We start from the raw sequence: 21,635 nt of genomic DNA, 5'->3' as shown, positions 1-21,635 counted from the left end.
TGAACTCGGGAGGTGGAGGTTGCAGTGAGTTGAGATCACGCCACTGCATTCCAGCCTGGGCAACAGAGTGAGACTCCATCTCAAAAAAAAAAAAAAAAAAAAAAATCAAACAAAAAAAAAAATTGAAATAGAGCCTATGGTCGTAATGTCTCTGCTCTAGAGCAGCTCTATTCTGTAGAAATATGACACATGCCACATACGTAATTATCAATTACCTAGTAGCCACACTAAAAAGAGACTTATTTTAATATACTTAACCTAATATAGGTAACATATCATTTCAACATACAATCAATATAGAACAATTTAGATATTCTATTTTTTTCATACTTAGTCTTCAAAAGCCATAGCATATTTTACACTTTCAGAACATCTAAATTTAGACTAGCCATACATCAAGTGCTAGATGGCCACACTGTATTGGACTGGGTTGGGTGGCTCTGGATCTTGATCTAGAGGTTAAAGATTGAAGAGAAGAAAGATGAAGAGGCTCTTTTATTTTCACTGACCTGTAGATGTGTCCTCAAAAAGGTTTTCCTTTTGGTGTACTCAAAGTTGTTTCTCATCAAAAGATACAAAAGTGCAGATGCTTCGTTCCTGGTTGAGCTAATCTTCGACGTGCAGCACTTTAAAACCTCATAGCAAAATGCAGCACACATGTTTACTCTTCCTTTGAAAAATGCTGAAGGAAACTAAAGAACAGGGAAAACAGAAATAAGTATTTAAAATCCAATCATAAAATCAAGAGAGTATCAAGTGCCCTCTATATCCTCACCTAAACCTATGCTGGGTGCTTTAAGGATACAAAATCAACATAAAGCAGGCTCTACTCTCCAGAGCGCCTGAACTAGTTAACATTAACACCAGCATGTGATAATAATAGAACTTAAGTCAGTATACAAGTTATTACAAAGATGTAAAAGTACTGAATATAAATGCTGTAGATCTGAGAAGAGCTCAAGAGAGTCTGCAACATATTATATTATTGTATATAATAATATAATATATATAAAAGTAATTGCGGTTTTTGCCACTATATAGTGGCAATTACTTTTGCACCACCATAATACCGTAAGCAGGTTCTCAATATGTTTTGAAAGAATGCCTGAAATGATGAATGATGGATCTCAAATGTGGGCTTAAAAATGGGAAGGTCAATCTTCATTACTTACTCTTTTGGTTTATATTTCAACAGTTCCTTTATTGTGAACATCAAAGTGCTGAGAAAATTACAGCTAAAATCTACTCAGCAAGTGAAGTTCATCTTTTAACAAAATGGGATACAGGAGATACACACATGTATCCTCTTCACATAAACACTGATAGTTAAGATACATTTTAGCATAGAAAAGGAGTACGAAAGTGACTAATTGTCCCAAGAGACTAGTGGCCTGTTCCTTTAAGAATGTATTCGGTCTGCTTTGTGGAAGACACAATAGACTTGTTACAATTTCCTGTGCTTATAGGTCTAGGCAAGCAAATAATAAGCTGCTTCAGGGTACACAATAGATGTTTTTCAGAGAGTGAAGCTAGAGGGCCATGTTTTAAAAATTATTTCTTAGGAACCTTGAATTTAGACCCACATTATAGGAATCTACCCTTTATTTCACCTTAATACCAAGTGTAATTCTATGCAGATAATGAATGCTTAATAAATGTTTTCTGATTGGCAATTGGGAAATCTCACTAATAATTTCACCAGACTAAACTAACTCTGGATGAAGCAGGTACTCTGGTATGAAAATAAACATTTAAGGGAGAGCACAGCTACAGTGTAGCTCATCACTACACTAAGTCTTCTACCCACATCACTCACTTCTCTGAGTGGGCAATGGCCAAAATCATCAATGACCTCCTAATTGCCAATTCTAACAGACCTCTTTTCCCCTTTATCTTATTTGACTACTCTGTACACGTCATGACAATGTTGGAACTCTTTCCTTCTTTGGCTTCCATGATATCCTTCTTTCTTACCTTTCTTCCGACCTCTGTGACTGCTCCCTCTCATCTCCCTTACAGATTCGTCTTTGAACCTCCCTTCTACGTTATTTCTCTCCAATGTTCTGCTTTTGATTTTTGTTGTTGTTGTTGTTCTTCTTCAATCTACTATCCAGGGAAAATCAAACCACTCTCATGGCTTCGACTACCACTTGTATGTTGATGCTCCCACTAGTTCACTATGCTCCAAAAATACCAGCCTTTTAGTTCTTAGAATATTCCAAACTGTTTCCCAACTCAGAGCCTTGGCACATGTATGTCCTTCTCCCTAGATAGTTCTTCTGTAAGCTCTTTTTACAGCTGGCCCCTTTTCAATAATTCGGGTCTCTTTGTTTTTTTTGTTTTGAGACGAAGTCTCGCTCTGTTGCCCAAGCTGGAGTGCAATGGCACAATCTCGGCTCACTGCAACCTCCGCCTCCCGGGTTCAAGTGACCCAGCCTCCCATGTAGCTGGGAGTACAGGCGCACGCCACCATGCCCGGCTAATTTTATTTTATTTTTTTTATTTATTTTTTTTTTTTACTAGAGACAGGGTTTCACTATGCTTGCTGGCCAGGCTGGTCTTGAACTCCTGATTTTGTGATCCACCCGCCTCAGCCTCCCAAAGTGCTGGGATTACAGATTCAGGTCTCATTTTAAAAGTGACAAACCTATTTAAGATAAGATTATCTCTCACAAATCATTTACTGTCTCAGCACGCTGTTTGTTCCTCTCCTAGAACATATAATAATTACTTTTTTTTTTTTGAGACGAAATCTTGCCCTGTCGTCCAGGCTGGAGTGCGATGGCGCCATCTTGGCTCACTGCAACCTCTGCCTCCTGAGTAGCTGGGATTACAGGCACCCGCCACCACGCCCAGCTAATTTTTGTATTTTTAGTAGAGACAGAGTTTTGCCATGTTGGTCAGGCTGGTGTCGAACTCCTGACCTCAGGTGATCTGCCCGCCTCGGCCTCCCAAAGTGCTGGGATTATAGGTGTGAGCCACCGCATCCGGCTCATAATTACTAATTCTTTTATTTTTTTTTTTTTCTGTCTCCCCTATCCCCACTAAGACTGAATGCTTCATGAGGGCGAAGACTATTATTTATTTTGTATCTCCATTGCATCTCCAGGACCTAGTACAGCACTTGACACAGAGAAGGTCCTCAATAAATATAGTACGGATGAATGGAGAATGACTCCAAGTCTGGCTCTCCAATCTGATCCCTCTCCAGAGCAAAGATCCACACATCTTAATGTCCCATAGGCACTCAAATTCAACAGGTCTACAAAACAGGACTCATTAACTTTTACTGCAAATGTAGTTTTTCCCCTGTATTTCATATCAACTACCACACTCCACCATACTATCAGTGGACTGATGATCAAATCCTGTAAATCCTTTTTCAACATGTCTCATCTGCCTTTGACCCTTCATATATCCACTGTCACTACCTTACTTCAGGCCCTCATTTCTTATCTAGCTTACTGCAGCTAGTCTTTTTACTGCCTTTGACACTGTCACCAATCCTTCTTCAACACAACTTTTAAAGAGACTTTCCCCTGTCCTTACCAATTCTCTCTTAATACAAATATAATTGTGTTACTTCCCTGCTTAAAACCCTTCCGTGACTACCTGATGCCTGAAAGATGAAATCCAACTCTTAAGATGAGTCCACATGATCTGTACTCCATTTACATCTTTAGTTTCATCTCTTGGTGAATCCATATTAAATCCTAGCTCCATTGCTGCAGAAAAACTTTTGCTAAATTAGAGTTTTTCTCCTGCCCACCCCCACAGGTCTATACAGACTTATCTTATCCTGATGGTATTTGTTTCTGTGTACGTGTATCTTGATGTGTGTGTGCCTCCCTCTACTGGACAATAAGCCCTTAGGGACTATATCCAGTAAGTACCTACACAGTTTTTGTTAAATGAATTATTTCTGAATCTCCTTCCCTTGGTTTCTTGTAACATGCTTGTGTTGAACTCGGCTTCCCATAGATTTTTAATTCATAAATTATATTAAAGAATGGCAATAAAAAGCTTCAAATTCATCTAATTTCTGTATCTATTAAATGCAACTAGCTGCTATATAAATAATGAGGATGGCAAAAAGTTTTCAAAGCTTAGCTAGCCTATTACACAAATAACGTAACTGAATTTCTTTGTCTTACTGTAGTTACATAAACCAGTGGAAGATCTGGACTGTGCCTTTCCATAACCTTAGCTCTATCTTGGTTTATTATGTTTATTCTTAAGTTTAAAAAGCCCCTGAGCACAGAAAACAAATCTTTGCTGTCTGTTTCAGTCATATTTCTTCCTAAAAGCCAAGTCTGAGGTTATTGTTCAGCTGGGGCAAGTGGACTGCATTTAGGGCCCTTAGTTACAACTAGCATTGAAAGTCAGGATGCATCCATTTGAACATGTACTGAGTGCTTACCATTTCCAAGATATTATACAAGACCCTGGGATTACAAAAGTTGGATCCTTTCAAAGTCTTTAGACATGAGTGCACTCATGGCTTATATACCTCCAACATGACAATACTTTTAAAAAGAAGCAAAATAGAGAACTGGCAGGCTTGGTAATTTTAAAATGATACTCTTCAAAGGAGCTTAATGGAAAAGGGAAGGTATTATGGGGTGAAATAAAAAGTAGCTTCTGATTTGAGGGGGTTCATGGTCAGGCCCTCTGTGTGTGCTTTGTTGCTCTGTATTTCTATTTACAAAGACAGTACTTAATGGCTTCATGAGCTGGCATTGTATATGTCACCACAATGACCCCCATTGTCCCATCTTTCCTTTTTGCAATGAAGACAGCCCACCAGCTGCTCCCAAGCTTCTGTCCTTACCTTACTGATGAAAGCTCTTAGTGAGGCAAATACATGTTTCAGCGACACTTCAGATTGTCCATTTTTAAGAAAAGCAAGATGTATATCAAACACTTTTTTCATTAATGGGTTATGGCCATCATTATTTAAAAGCTGGGTCTATAAAACATTAAAAAATATGGTTTATGCCCCACTGAGAATGATAGAACTGATTTCACCAGTACCTGTTTATGAAACCACTGTTTGGAAGTTTCAGGAAAATAAAAGGCTCTTACATATAATTTCAAAATATTTGTGCCATCTTTCAACTTGGAAATCTCAAACAAATACTACATACATGATATCTAGAATACTTAATCCCAACATTTTAAACAGGTGGAATTTTTTTTTCAATGCAACACAACAATATACAGGACTACTATGGGAACAGTATTTTCTATTAACCTATACCATATTGCTTCTCAATTAAGAAATCAAAATGAATACAAGCCAATCAGCCTTTGTATTTCTGAGAGACTATTATAATGTATAAATGAAGGAAAATACCAATTCTATTTTATTAGATTACGATCTAATTTACTTTAAAAGTATGTTTACTATATGGTTAGCCATTCATGAAAAATTAAACCCTCTATGAGTAGAGATAATTAACAGGTATCACAATTGAACAGAATTATGTAAATTGTTTAAATGCCCCTTGCAAAGAAACAACAAATTGTAGATAAATACCTATTAGTTTGTCAACTTTGTTTTAATCAGCAATGGCTAATTTCTCCAGCTCTATCCTGCTACCCCTCAAGAAAGTAACCAGCAGGTTACAACCTGGCCAAAAACAACAAAACCCAAAACAACAACAATCTAATGATAATACTGACAGCCAGAATCCCTGAATAGCATTTTGATTTTTCTGGCACTTTCCTTAGTATATTTCAAAGCATGGTATAGTGGCTAGAATCATGGTCTCTCATAACTGGCCTAGATCTCAATCCTGATTCTGCTACTGCCCAGCTGTGTGGCATTAACCTCCTGTGGGCCCCAGTGTCCCCATTTTCAAAAGGGAATAACAGTATCTACATCATAAGGCTATTATGAGGATTAAAAGTAAGTTCATATTTGTATTTTTAAGTTATTGAGATATAATTTACAAACCATAAAATTCACCAGTTTCGGGTATACAATTAAATTACATTTAGTAAATTCGGCAACAGAGTTGGGTGACCACCACAATATAATTTTAGAACATTTCCATTGTTTCAAAAAAGATCACTCCCCTTTCTCATTCCCAGCCTCACAATGAAAAAGTGAGTTAATATTTGTAAAGCCCTTAGGACAGTGCCTGATATTTACCAAGAGATTATATAAATGTTTGTTAAATAAATAAGAGGTATCAGAATAGGAGGAAGGAATACAATGTACATCATGAGATCTAATGACTTCCTTATTTATTGGCACGATAAAACATGGAGTTGTGTTGCATTTTAATATAGAACAAACCTAATACTTCATAAAGGGATCTGTAACCTATTTATTAAAGGTATTCTGCAGCCTATTTTGTATTAGTATCTAATTCAATTTTCCTTTATAAGCCTCTTTGAAAAGCACAGGCCAGGTTTCCATAGAAAATCTCGAGGTTGCTGAAACAATTAACTGAATTACTCAGAGAAGAGGGGAAGAAGGAAAAAACAACAACAAAACAAACAAACAAACAAACAAAAAAACACATCTGTATAACTGAAATGAAAGCAAGCAAGATTTTTCACCTTTGAGTTCTTACATTATAGTCACATCATTTTTACTTTTCAAAGCACACGTCCATTATTGCATTCCCCCCTCCAATAATCCTGTTAGATAAGTGCTTTTACCTTCTTTTTAAAATCATAGCAATGATGATTTGCACTGAGAGGCAAACATCTGAGAAAAAACACTAAGTGCATGGCTAGGGAAGCCAGCCAGCCTGCCTGGACCCCATCTACCCTGACAGGACACCTCATCACAATGGGTATTTGGGCAAACAGATCCAATCATATTTTGGGCTAAAAATTGCTGGCTACTTAAAGTATGGAAACTTTGTTTTTAAACATGAAAATCTAATAGAATTTAAGAGGTAGAAGAGAGCTTAAGGGCAAGTTAGTCCATTCCCTTCCCTTTATGGATGACACAAGTGAGTCTCAGTGACTTTCAGGGTCACATGAAAACCAAACTAGAACTGCCATCCACATTTCCTGACTATTCATGCCAGCCTTTTTCACTGCACTACCCCACATTTGACTAGGTAATTTCTGTATAATGTTACTTTGCAATGGTACCAACTGGATTATAACTCTTCATTTTTACCTTGAAGCACTGAGTGAAAAATGATATGGTATCTAGTACTGTTAGGGAAACTTCAGTAGCTGTATTGCCTTCAAGAAGTGCCTGGTGGAAAATGTCTGCTTCAGTTGTTGTAGAACCTAGGATTAAAAAAGTAAATTAAACTTTTCCCAACATGAAGATGCACATAATGGTGCTGAATGACTTTCTACCCAAAGGCTTAAGACAAGAAAGGGGGCTCGGCTGGGTGTGGTGGCTCATACCTGTAATCCCAGCACTTTGGAAGGCTGAGGCGGACAGATCATGAGGTCAGTTCAAGACCAGCCTGGCTAGCATGGTGAAACCCATCTCTACTAAAAATACAAAAAATTAGCCTGGCATGGTGGCGCGCACCTGCAATCCCAGCTACTCAGGAGGCTGAGGAAGAAGAATCACTTAACTTGGGAGGCGGAGGTTGCAGTGAGCCGAGATCACGTCACTGCACTCCAACCTGGGCGACAGAGTGAGACTCTGTCTCAAAAAAAGAGAAAGGGGGCTCACAGTGTCATACTGTATTTAACTCCTTCATCAAATATAGTCTGGGTTAATCAATTTCATTAGTTTTCATTACAGTTCTGTATCAACAGCTTTGCAGGACATAATTAGGTGCCCACCTCTTTGGAGACAAGGTTTCAGTGATGAACTCTGGTGATGTAACTAGGAAATAATGTGGGAGGCCTTTTAAGTCATGCTACTAATTATGTGGGTAAAAATGAGAAACCACTAAATAGAAATTCAGCTACAGATAAACAGTAGTACCTTATGGTCAGGCATTTTCAATTATGCTGATTATATGAGATTTGTTTCTAAATCAGAAGGAAAACAAGGTATCTTGGAGGCAACTGAAGGAAATAGGTTCATCATATTTTTACAAGAAGCTGAAGGCTTTAAAACATGCAGATTTAAAGGTCCTGAGTCTATTAGCTCAGCGTCTAGCAAAACATTATTTTTTATTACTAGGTCTTACCACAAAGCCAGTTTTGCTAACTTCCTTTTCTGAAACCTTCAGAGGACTGTGTGGAAACAAAACATTCTCACTCCTTGAGTTGTTATTAATATTTGCTTTTCATAGGAGAGCTTCCATTTATATAACCCTCTAGCTTCCGCAGTTGGGCAAGATTTCTCTCCTTGCCCTATTTGCCTTGTCAATACTTCAACCTGTCTGAAATACACCTTTGCCAAACTAGTATTTAGAGTTCACTGATTTCTGCAGTCATCTCAGCATGTTCATTCCCTAATCATTAAATGACCAAAAGTAACTAAACAAATATTATATATACTATTATATTAAGATGTCAATATTTGCATTAAACAGTAGGAATGAAGAACACCCAATATAAAAATATTATGAGAACAGCAATTCGTGGGAAAAATTTAATTTCTTTAACACTATGAAGAAAACACCATGACCTAAAATTGTTCAAAAATCCATGTGTATTTTATCATTTTATAGTCATGTATGATGAAATTGATTATATACATACATACATAGCAGAAAGATGCAAATACATGTATGTATGGGAAATCATTTCCAATCACATTGGCAATTTAAACCAGGACTTCTTTTCTTCATACAAATTTAAGGGATACAGGTGATATTTTGTTACATGCATAGAATGTGTAATGATCAAGGTATTTAGAGTATCCATCACCTTCAGTTTTTATTATTTAAACCAGGACTTCTTTAAGGTCAAATGGGTACCACACACACATTTTCACTTACTGTGATTGAGTGTAAATGAACTTTCTAGGCTACTAAGATGCTGAAGCCGGGCCTGCATTACTCCTGATCTGTTTCGAAGAGCAGGCATGGTTTGCGATTTTCGGTCTATTCCGAAGTGTTTTGACAGCCAGGCATCATGCACCCTAAAATAAATTTTAAAGTCAGGAACTGGAGTTCTCTAATAACATATCTCAATGTTATAATCTTTTTAACTAAAAAAAATTAGGTTTTCACATAAACGTAGTATACTCAAGGATTAAATGAAGTGTCATTAGAAATTGGATGAAGTTTTAATGTATCTTTAAAATAGCATATATGAATATAATTAAGGAATTTAGAAAGAGCTTCCACTTCCCTTCTTCTCAAAAACATCAGAGATAAGTGGCCAACACTCCAATAAGATTCAATCTTTTCACGGGAGATGAGGAAGGTCAAGAGTGGGAAGAAGATAGCCAGAGGTTCACTAAAGGTTGAAATGAGAGGGGAAAATCCTAGAGTCAGATGTTCAAGAATGAATGCCAATCTAATCTGTTTCTGGACTTGAGGTAAGTTTGGATTAGAAATTTTTACTCTGTAGGTATGTCTATTGCTAAGATAAACAAGCTTTTCTTTGTTTTACTTTAATGTTGTTTCCATTTAAAAAATTACAACTGGGTCATACATGGACTAAGGAAGAAGTAGTTTATCTATCCTCTAGTAAACGTAGTGGGAGAGTTGACAGAATCCTAAAGACTGAGGTTCATGGTAACAATGGCCATACCAACTCCAAGTTATGGGAAAAGATGGTGGAAATTGGAACCCTCACCGCCCAAACTACCTATCCTTAGGATGTTCCAGAGACTGAGCAATAATCCCCCCATCCACACAGCTTCTTAAAAATTAAACATTTTTTAAAAACTATTTTTAAGCTCCTTTAATGACTATCTCTACCCCTAAAATATATCTCATCGAAATAAGCAAGTAACCGTCTTCACCTTAGAATCCCTCAAATATTTCCTTAAGTATTTATTTCACTAGGACTTATATGACAAAAAGAGGAAATAGATAATATATCATTTATGTCCCAATTGCTGTTGGGGATTTCTATTTGCCTTAGTAACTGAGGTGCGTATTGATAGTCTTCAGACAAAAGTACAGACCTTACAGTTGTCCTCACTTTATGATTTCCTGCCTTCCCCTGGACCTAGCCCCTTCTGGATTCCTTTAGAAAAGATAAGCATCTCACAAGGTAGAAACCTGTATGTCACTTTAATCATCACCCCGTGGGAAGCTTGAAAATGTAAAAGTTCCCATTCGTTTAAACTTTCAGTTGTGACATGTTAACTAAATCACGGGTATCTCAATGTTAACTCAAAATATATAACCTTGGTTTTACATGGCGTGAGTAAGATTGCCCTCTGTTGGAAGAGAAGGAAAAAGTAGAAATTGCAGTGCTATGGGAATTACCTTGCTATGTTTCTTTTCCCCATATATCTAAAGTGAAACAAGCATACTCTAGAAAGAAAAACAATAGCATGTTAGTAATATATTAACATCCTCTACAGATTAACAAGTGATATTTTAAAAGTCATGAGTTACAAAGAATGGCCTATTTAAATTATATAATGATACGTGTTTTGCTACACAGAAATACATAGATAATTAATTGTGGGCTTGCCATATTCTATCTTTCTACATTTATTTGCTACAATTACATCATGTCTTCATATACAATTTTAATGACAGGTTAAAAAAAAAACCTGTCAATGCAAATCACCCTTTATGCTCGATAACTTATCATAGCAAAGGTCTCCATCAGTCATTTTTACTTTTGACACAGAATCTCGCTCTGTCACCCACGCTGGAAGGCAGTGGAATGATCATGTGCGGCTCATTGCAGCCTCGACCTCCCGGGCTCAAATGATTCCTTCACCTCAGCCTCGCAAGTACCTGGAACCACAGGTGCACATCACCATGCCCAGCTAATGTTTTATTTTTTGTAGAGATCAGGTCTCATTATGTTGCCCAGGCTGCCCTCAAGCTCCTGGGCTAAAGTGATCCTCCTGCCTCAGCTTCCCAAAGTGCTGGGATTATAGGTGTGAGCCACCATGCCTGGCCCACCAGCATAGTCAATAATATCTCTAAAAGGTTCTTCCGCACTAAAACTTGGGGCAATTTCTACATTTTAAATAATAACATTAAAATACTTTATATTATTAAAAATTTCAAACGCATATGAAAGTAGGGAGAGTACCATAGTTAACTCCCACATACCCAATCACCCCCAGATTCAACAATGATTGAACTCATGGCTATTCTTTTTTGACCTCTGCCCTGAATAGGTACCCTGATATATCCCTCCACCCTCCCTGCCCCTGTGTTTCTAAAGCAAATCCCCAACATCAGATATTTTCATTAGTAAATATTTGAGTACAATTACAGTAGTTTAAAAAAAAAATCTTAACTGTTGTTTATTATCCTGACATTTTCCGCTAAAGTTTGTAAGACTTTAATCCAAAGGTTTGTATTGATATGCTTTGTTTTTGTAGACATGCACGTACAAATCATATATGTGTACTATTTATTAAAAAATTTCTTGCATTTCATTCTATGTCTAATTTTTCTTTTAGCTTCCAATAATCATATAAAAATAGCTCAGGATGAAATGTAGGAAACTTCCCATCTCCAGACTAGGTTTTCCCCCAAGTGTCTTGGAATACATACTTATATACGTGTGTGTGTGTGTGTGTGTGTGTGTGTGTGTGTGTGTGTGTATACACACACAAATACACAGACACATTTCTGCAGTGGGTAGAATTACTCAGCTCTATATGAAAGTACAAATTCTAAATTCCAATCATTTACACTGCTCCACTATTCCAGCATCTGTTCCAAATGAATGATGCAGAACAGCTGATACTACTTCTAGTTTTTCAGATCACAGAAAGTCTTTTGCTGGGCTGTAAAGATGGTTTATTATTAGCTAGAGTTTTCAGCAATATAGAAAGTATTCCACGTTCACATTTTTCTTCTGTCTGCAGATAAAGAACCACTATGCCAGGCTCTATATTATCAGAATAATTTAACATTTTCTACATTATTAGCAAATAAGCCATTAAAAACAGAAAAAAATGTAACAGTTGAATTCTCCCCAAATAAGGGGAAAGTTTATGAAGATAAATTAAGATAACTTACTCTAAAAGTATAAGAATGTTTATGAGCTCCTGAGGAGATACTTTATTCCAGTAAGTTAAGAGAGTATCTGAAAATGGAATAAATAAAGTGTTAGATCTTCAAATAATTACAGCAAATAGCACAGTGAATCCCCAAGTCCTATGTAGCTTCAAGGACTATCAACTCAAGGCAAATCTTGTTTCATCTATATTCTCCTCTCCCCTCCCACTGCCCAGTACACACTCTGTGTTCTTTTGAATTAATTCCAAATAAATCATTTAATTGGTAATTAGTTTAGCATCAATGATCCTTTTTATGTGTTTTGTGTATGTCCTTTTGGGTCGCTTATCCCAATCTTCGTATCATTTCTGAAGACAGAGTAAGGGAAGTTGCTGTGTTTTTACTTTAGATGAGGTATTTTTAATGAACTCCCTAAAATTTTATGCAAGATGCTGTGTTTAGGTGCATTTTTCTGAGAAGGTCAAATGCCTTTGCCTGCTACTCAGAGGGCTCTGTGAATAAAAAAGTTTAAGAATTTTAAACTTTTAGCCTAGTTGCGGTAGCTCACATCTGTAATCCAGCACTTTGGGAGGCCAAGGTGGGCGTATCACTTGAGGTCAGGATCTCAAGGCCAACCTGGAAAACATGATGAAACCCCTTCTCTACCAAAAATATAAAAATTAGCTGGGCGTGGTGGCGGGCGCCTATAATCCCAGCTACTCGGGAGACTGAGACAGGAGAATCACTTGAACCTGGGAGGTGGAGGTTGCAGTGAGCTGAGATCGTGCCGCTGCACTTCCAGCCTGGGCAACAGAGTGAGAATCCATCTCAAAAAACAAACAAACAAACAAACAAAAAAACCCCCAGAATTTTAAATTTCAGAATAAGAGACAGATAACTTTCCTTTTTCTCTTTGTCTTTGCATTATAAATTCTGATGTCCTATCTATCTGTGGAACAACTATTTCAGACACAAAAGTCTCTTAAATCTATCACATATACTTCTCTTTCTTACCCATTTCTTCCCCAACACACCTACTTACTAAGATTTAAACAAAACAAAACAAAACAAAACAAAAACAGTGCCACCACTTGACTTTCCATTCCTTTTTTATCCTACTTTGATGGAGCTTAATGGTGTCAGCAGACCCTCCTCTAACTGTAAAAATCGCATAGGTGTCACAAAAGCAAGCAAATGACTTAATTCCCAACTGAGCTAGAACCTCTCAATGATAAAGATGGAAGACAAGACAATGTTGGCTTTATGGAGGGGCAAGGAGGATGAGGCATGCTGGGAAGTTGACTTAGTTACTTCCAATTTTTTTTTTTTTTTTGAGACGGAGTCTTGCTTTGTCACCCGGGCTAGAGTGCAGTGGCCGGATCTCAGCTCACTGCAAGCTCCGCCTCCCAGGTTCACGCCATTCTCCTGCCTCAGCCTCCCACGTAGCTGGGACTACAGGCGCCTGCCACCTCGCCCGGCTAGTTTTTTGTATGTTTTAGTAGAGACGGCGTTTCACCGTGTTAGCCAGGATGGTCTCGATCTCCTGACCTTGTGATCCGCCCGTCTCGGCCTCCCAAAGTGCTGGGATTACAGGCTTGAGCCACCGCGCCCGGCCTATTTTTCCAATTGTTTTATAAGACCACGAATATTGCTAGGTTTCAATTAACACAAAATGCTAATCATCAATAATAAAACTGAAAATAGAATCAAAATGTGACTTGTTTTAAAAAATAGGCCAGGCCCAGTGGCTCACGTCTGTAATTCCAGCACTTTGGGAGGCTGAGGTGGGCGGATCATGAGGTCAGGAGTTTGAGCCAGCCTGACCAACATGGTGAAACCCTGTCTCTACTAAAAATACAAAAATTAGCTGGGCTTGGTGGCGTGCCTGTAATCCCAGTTACTCAGGAGGCTGAGGCAGGAGAATCGCTTGAACCCAGGAGGCGGAGGTTGCAGTGAGCTGAGATCGCACCACTGCACTCCAGCCTGGGCTCAACAGAGCGTGACTCCATCTAAAGAAAAAATAAAATTAAAAAAAGTATATTAAGCTAGCAGTGACTTCCGCTCTCACCTATCTGCCATTGGGTGTCTACTCACAGAAGCTTGGGTTCCCCCCAGAAGTCCCTGCGTTTCCGGCCTCCGGTCAAAGGGCAGCTTGTTGCGCCACTGCCTGAGGGTGGTGGCCTCCCTCTCCTGTGCGTTAGCTCTTCCAGCCGGAAAGTTGGTGCCTCCTTTCCAGCGAAAACCTGGGACTTTCCATCCAACCGTGAGCACCCATCTCCCTCGCCCCGTGTCCTAAGGTAGCTTCGGAGAAGGTCTGTGAAAGGGGTAGAAGGGCTCGCCCTCACAGCGAACTAGCTCCAATCCACGGCAAGTCCGCCATTTTCTTAACGGCACTGTTATCGAGCGACAAGGCCATCCCTCCCATTTCCAAATCTGTGAAACATGATGCAGGCAGGGAACGAGGGTGAAGGAGGGAGGAGAGGTTGTAAGAAATCTTCAGGAAGAGAGTCATCACAGCTTAGTGTATGTGATTTGGAATCTGACAATTTTAAAAAAGCATGGCTGACGCTGAAAGAGCTCCATGATAAAGAGCTGAGGCGTCTACAGGCAAAATTAACAAGTCTGAGGAAACAGCGATTGTCAGATGGGAGGTGGACGGGCTCCACAGCCAAAATTAAAGAGTTGACTGAACAGCAGAGAGTCCTGCAGAGCACCATTAATGACTTGAAAGATCAGTTAAAGGCAAAAACCTGTGACAACTGTTCAATGAAAGAAACATACAGGCTTGCGCTGGAGAAAGACTATTCTGAAATCCAACAACAAAATCTTTTCTTTATTGCGGAACTCACTAAAGAAACAAATAAATTACGAGAAGAAAATAAAAGGCTTTCTAAAATAATAATGAGGCAACAACAGTTTCAGACTTATGGTAGTGATGACTTGGTTTCTGGTAGTCAAATGACTATGTCAGATGTTTCAGTCAGGGAGCCTGCACAAGGAAGGCAGAGGCATGTGCCTATCAAATCAATAAGCCAGTCACAAAGTAAACAGATGAAACCTACGAGCACAAAGGAACTGCAACAAAGTTCAGAGTTTCCAGTTCCATCTTTTAGTCAAGACCTCTTTGAAGTGCCAGAGACCCCTTTTGCGAAAAGTTCCTCTAAGCCTAACACAGAAGACCCTGCTAGCCAGAAGCTACTGGCAAGTTCTCTTTTAACAACTTCACTTAGTCATCAAAAGAGGTATGGATTTCAAGATTTTCTCAATCCTCATGAAGACAAGATTGGCCAGCCAAAAGGGACACTTGAAACGAAGGTCTGCCCCCTAAAAGAAACTCAGATTGGTGTATCATGGAGCCCTTCCGCTGTCTCCCCAGGAGAATACCCAACTCATGTATCTGAAACTTTACTGGAAACTTTAGAGGATTATTCGATAACCTCATGTCACCCTCTTACAAAGGAAAAGAAAACAATCCCTTTGAATGCCTTGCCTTTAGACTCTACTTTAAAATCTAGTACAAAAAGAAGAGCAGTGGTTGCTATTCCTTGTAGCACCAAATTTGCAGCGAAAGATAGCTCTAAACTGATACCTTCCAACGAACAGTCTGCTTCGGAGAATATTTATGAATCTACAAGTGCAGGGAATGGTGCCGATAAGCCTCAATGTGATACTGAGAGTGTCTTTTTGGGGTCTGGGCTAAAGAGAAAAGTGAAGACACAGTCACAAAGAAAGAGGAAGTAGCTTCCCCTTCCCTGTCCCCTTCCCTGTCCCCGCCCCCCGCCCCCCACCCCCCCCAGGAAGCAACAATGTTTTACTTTTCCAACAGAACAGTCTTCTTGTCAATTCAGACTTCCTAACTGGTAACTCCTGACTCTTACTCCTTTTCTCACGATATAATAAACTAAGCAATAAGGCCTGAAAATATTTGGCAAATGAATCTAAGACTTTGAAATAGCAAATTTTCGTCAGTTAATAAAATGCAGCTACAAGTAGATAATGAAATTTATTCTCCAGAATCCATATAGAAGTATAGAGATAGAACATCTTTTCATTGATATTAAAGTTGCTACTGTTTATGACTCCATAAAAAAGAAAGCCAAGAGAGGACCTCAAGAGTGTGGACTTCAAAGAGATCAATATTTAAATGCATAAAGAGTAACTAAAACAGAATCTTTACTGGACAAGACAAATTAGAATACATCCATTGAGAAGGATCTAGAAGAAGACATTTCTTAGAACGAAATGAATATGACTTTACAGATATACAGCATGACTTTATACATATAAAAGATAAAGAGATGTGACATAGACTGTATACTAGTTATTGAAAATGTGCTTTTTAAAATCAAAAAGCAAAGACCGAATATTTGGCACAGAGTACCTGCCACTGAGCAAGCATGGTCAACATTTGCAAGAATAAGAGGAACTATCAAGTGCACAAGAAATAAAACAGTCATGGGCCAGGCACAGTGGCTCATGCCTGTAATCCCAGCACTTTGGGAGGCCAAGGCAGGCGGATCACGAGGTCAGGAGATCGAGACCATCCTGGCTAACACCGTGAAACCCCATCTCTACTAAAAATACAAAAAATTAGCCAGGCGTGGTGGCAGGTGCCTGTAGTCCCAGCTACTCCGGAGGCTGAGACAGGAAAATCGCTTGAACCTGGGAGGTGGAGGTTGCAGTGAGCTGAGATCCTGCCACTGCACTCCAGCCTGGGCAACAGAGTGAGACTCCCTCTTCAAAACAAAACGAAACAAAAAACAGTCATGGTTTTACCCATGACATTAAAATAAAACAACCAGAGACTTGTCTCTGGTTAGTACAGAATGTGATGTATGTGTGTGTATGTGTGTGTGTATGTGTGTGTGAGACCTACAGTGGAGGAGGGGAGAGAACTAGTCGGCAATGCAGCTTTTCCCCTCCTCCTACCTTCTCTCTCCTTCATTCTTTGGGCTATGGTGGTATTCAACCGCTTTTTTGTTCAGTTCCGCTTTTTTTTCTAACGTATCTCTTGGACCTTTTTTTTTTTAAGGCTAGTCAAGTGAGGCAATGGGAGTGGAGAAGAGATAAAGATTGGGCCTCTTTTTTTAAAAAAAATAAATTTATTGAGCGATTCATTTACCATAAAAATGCCCACATAAATAACCCACAACAGTACAATAGTTTATAGTTTCTTCAAAGACTAGTGAAACCTTCACCAGTTTTAGAACATTTTCATTGCCTTAAGAAGAAACTCCATAAATGTTAGCAATTTCCAGATTCCACAACATAATCTTTGATGTTTATGCTAAATCGTACATTCCTAGAACTTCAATATTCCAGTTATTTTTATTTTATTAACGAACTTTAGAATTTACTCATATCTAGCTATTTATTTTAATGTTTCTATAGCTACTATATCAACTTATTTTATGTCTTTACATCCTGCATTATCATAAAATATTTAAAACAAGTAGTAATTACTGAAAATAAAAAATAGAAAATGAGTAAAACATAGCAATCACTATGATGATCCCAGGTGCTTTTATGTTTTCCATTCTTTTTTTTTTTTTTTTTTTTTTAAGCAAAAGTATTGCGAAAAGGAAGACAAAGGAGGGAACTGTCTAAGTAAATGTGGTATTTGGAAATAACCTGCTTTTACTTCCTGAGGACATGCAGTTTATGAAAGTCCTTTGGTTGTATTCCATCATACAGTATAAAGAGGAACTGGTAACACTAGTAAATATGGCTCTACACCAAGGAGAAAAGACAGAGCCTGACAACGTGATACCAGACAATATCATACAGTGTTGCTGCAAAGATAATGATGACATTCGCTACCCTTCGAGAACTCTTCCTGTTTTTTTGTTTCTTATTTGTCAAATCCTGGGTTAAATAAAGGCTGAAGTATTAAATATGAATTCTGGTGGTTATTATTTCCTTTCAGTTACATTGGTCATTTAATGAATTAAATGCTCTGCATGAAAACAAAATGTTTAGCACTTCTAAAACCATTGCCTCATTTTAGAAATTTATTTGCAAAATTATGTTAAAATTATTTCAAAGACTCGAACTTGTGTGACTGACATGAACCTATTTTGAGGTTCAATTTAAGAAACATTTTAAGGTCAGAGTCTCCAAATATCTGTTTATAATGTGCATGTGCTCTACCTCCAGATGATGATCAAATATTGTTGCATGAATTTGTGAACCTGTGAGGGTGTATGTCTAGTACAGTCCATGCTTAATATGCTGGTAACTCACCTTCTGAAATCATTTTTACTATATACAGGTAGCACATCAGGAGGCTTCTGATTTCATACTGATCCAGGCGGTTATACTGGGATACACTACTCCTTGTAGAACTCTGTCGGGTCTATAAGGACAGGATGTTTGTGAAATAGTATCTGTACCACAATTTTCCACAGCCTTTAACTCAGTAACTCTTTTTTTTATCATTAGATCAGTTTGGGAAAATTCTAAACATAAATCTAAATTTTATATCACAACTTGAAGGTGAATGGGCTGAATCTTTCTTTCCTAGTAATAGCTAGTAATATCACTAGAAATTACCTTGGGGTCTTCACAAAGATATAGCCATGAATACTGTGTATGTTTCATTCTCATATGCCATGTGTTTTAGTGGTAAAATTTTAAAATAATCATGGCTATTTAAGGAAAGATAACTTTTACATGGAGTGAAAGCATAAGAAACATCTTAAACTTTTTCATTTGAATCTCTCCTTAGAGTTTATTAAAATCCAACATCAAAATCATACATTAGAAAATCTATCTTAAGAGCTAATAGAAGCCAGGCATGGTAACCCACACCTGTAGACCCAGTGCTTTGGGAAGCTCAGGTGGGAGGATCACTTGAGGCCAGGAGTTTAAGACCAGTCTGGGCAATACAGCAAAACTTGTTTCTACAAAAAAAAAAAAAAAAGCTGGGCTGTGGTGGTGCATGCCTGTAGTCCTAGCTACTCGGGAGGGTGAGTTAGGAAGACTGCTTGAGCCCAGGAGTTCAAGGCTGCAGTGAGCACACTGATCTGTCACTGCATTCCAGCCTGGGTGACTAAGCAAGACCTTATTTCTAAAAAATATAAATAAATAAATAAAATGGGCTAATTATATTATGGTAATTACACTTAGGAGTACCCAGTAATACTTCAAAATTAGCACCTCTACAAAGTACTGATGTGTTCCTCTTATTTAATGACTTTTAAAAAAAATCAGAAATTAAGCATGACAAGATCTGACTTATTTGGGGGATTTATATGAATAGAATAACAATAATCTCCTTACAAAATTGCAGTTGTTAAAAACTAATACTTTCAGTTGAGCTAAACTGGGGATGCACCATTGACTAAGGTGGAATTTACTAAGAAAGAACTTTTACTTGGAGCAAACAGACTGAGGTTCTGATTGCTTGCCTAGCTGCTATGTGACTACTAGCAAGTCATTCAACCTCTCTGACCTTTATTTGCCTTAGCTATGACAGTACCTGTTGTCACAATTTCTAAATGGTGTAAAAGAGAAACATTTGTGAGTAAATTACTGTTTACCCAAAGGCTCAAGGAACCAGTGGAAGTATAGTTCACTGGCTCTCAAGGGTAACAATACCCAACCAACAGCATCAACATCACCTGGGAACTTAGAAATACATGTTAGCAGGCCCTATTCCAGATGTATTGAATCTCACCCTGGGGTGAGGCCCAGACATCTATTTTTTTAAGCCCTTCAAGTGATCCTGATGCACACTAAGAGCACCATGATATAGGAGAAAAAGTGCTCATATTAGAAAATCTAGGTTTGAGTATGGTCCTGCCATAGCTGGTTGTTCTAAGTCATAATCCCAGTTTTCATTTGTAAATTGAGAGTTGGAATTTTTTATTTATAGACCCTTCTAATATAATTTTATACGATTCAATGATTTTACATAACATGGCAAAACTTTACTGGTCTAAAATGAGGTCTCTCTGTCTTAAGGCAGTCACATCTCAAACTTTAATGGTAGGCGTGAAACAACTTGATAGAAGAGTTGGGAGGATATATTCTGATTAAGTGATGCTGGGACCCTAAGATTATCAGTTTCGGGACCTATATTTTTTCCTCCAAAATTAATATCATTACTCTATTACAAAAGAATGAAAGACTGCATTAATCCTGCCAGGATGTGCTTTGTTTTAAATAACAAGGCACATTAGATATTTTAAACTTGAATTTCCCCTCACTAAAATAGCGTACTAGGGTTAAAGGAGATATTCAGAGTTGGAACACTTGAGGATGAATGCCTCATTCTCCATAAATAGTTTAAGACACTGAAGTAGCAGCTGCCAGTATAGGAAGATACTGCTAAAATATCTAAGAATTATGGGATGCTTTTTGCAGAGCCAGGATGGACTACAGGAGAGTAGAGATGCTCACATTTATATTATTAAAAAAAAGTTGCAGCCTAATGTGTCACTAGGGTTATCCTATATATTTAAGTTCTTACATTTTCACCAGTGTTGCCCTGATCTGGAAATCCTGTTGCTCCTTCTGGGATGAGGGAACCTCTTGAATCTTCTCTCTTAATTCCATGTCCATTTTGAAAAGACCCATAAGCTGGAAAAAAAAAAGTCAAGTCTTTGTTGGCAAGAGGAGGAACTGTCAGAAATATTTTTAAAAAATAAGTATTGAACTAATTTAAGTAGAGACATTAATATAGGGAATAGATCTTGGACATCTAAAATGTGAAGTTTATTATATGAAAACACCATAAGAAACCATGTAAAAGTGAAGCAACTTTTCACCTTTCAAAACACTTTAGCACGTACAAAACAACAAGAAATTCCTTGGAAGCCATAAAATAAAGCCACACAATTTAAAAGACAATTTTATAGACAAGGAAACTTGAGCCCAGAGAAGGGAGGTATCTGGCTTAAAACTGGTGACAGATAAAGAAACCAGTATTTTTCTCATTATCCTCTATTTTGTCAGCATGCCAAGCTATGTTCTAAATAAGCTTAGACAAGGAAACCTTGGCAAATAAATTTGACTGCAAATATGAGTCAGATTTTAATTAAACTTTAGTAGAAATCAAGCTACGTATGGTCTTTATTATGAAATATATCAAAAATACTAAGAAGTAGAGGGTACATTTCTAAACACCCATGCAATGTATCATCTCCAAACGGTTTAATTACCGGTGTCTTTGTCAGTGCTCAGACTCCCTCTATTGGCAGGTGAAGTAAAGCCACATGGAAACTCATCTCTGGATGTCTGTAATGAATATGATACCTGTGTCATTTAAACACATTCGTATATAGGATAAGAAACCTGAATTAACAGAACAAAATGTTACACTGATTTTAAACAAAGCTCACTGTGAAAGTCTAAATCAGATACTAGTAATTAGTATTTAGGTGACTCTTTAAAGAAAAAAAAAAGCTACTAGCATACTGTTTTAACCATGACCTCTAGCCAAGTGACATAAATTCTAGATAGCCGCAACTGGTACAGTCTTTTTTGTTTTTGTTTTTTGAGACAGGGTCTTGCTGTGTAGTCCAGGCTGGAGTGCAGTGGCGTGATCATAGTTCACTATAGCCTCAACCTCCTGGGCTCAAGCGACCCTCTCACTTC

General features: G+C 38.0%; 1 protein-coding gene across 3 annotated transcripts in view; it reads right to left on the bottom strand.

The window, feature by feature from the left end:
* DOCK11 (dedicator of cytokinesis 11) overlaps positions 1–21,635 on the bottom strand; it is a 189,516-nt gene that overhangs the window by 36,886 nt on the left and 130,995 nt on the right. For all 3 annotated transcript variants that reach the window (XM_050776082.1, XM_050776081.1, XM_050776083.1), the window contains 9 exons: positions 21,200–21,275; positions 20,509–20,618; positions 18,279–18,390; positions 12,057–12,123; positions 10,329–10,376; positions 8,883–9,025; positions 7,145–7,260; positions 4,832–4,969; positions 510–692 (listed from right to left, as the gene is read on the bottom strand). In XM_050776082.1, the coding sequence (XP_050632039.1) occupies positions 510–692; positions 4,832–4,969; positions 7,145–7,260; positions 8,883–9,025; positions 10,329–10,376; positions 12,057–12,123; positions 18,279–18,390; positions 20,509–20,618; positions 21,200–21,275 (993 nt within the window). The remainder of the gene's footprint in view (positions 1–509; positions 693–4,831; positions 4,970–7,144; positions 7,261–8,882; positions 9,026–10,328; positions 10,377–12,056; positions 12,124–18,278; positions 18,391–20,508; positions 20,619–21,199; positions 21,276–21,635) is intronic.

The sequence above is a fragment of the Macaca thibetana genome, chromosome X (assembly GCF_024542745.1).
Source record: "Macaca thibetana thibetana isolate TM-01 chromosome X, ASM2454274v1, whole genome shotgun sequence".
In the NCBI taxonomy this organism is placed as follows: Eukaryota; Metazoa; Chordata; class Mammalia; order Primates; family Cercopithecidae; genus Macaca; species Macaca thibetana.
Note: the sequence above shows the minus strand (reverse complement) of the source record. Positions and strands in the feature narration are given on the sequence as shown.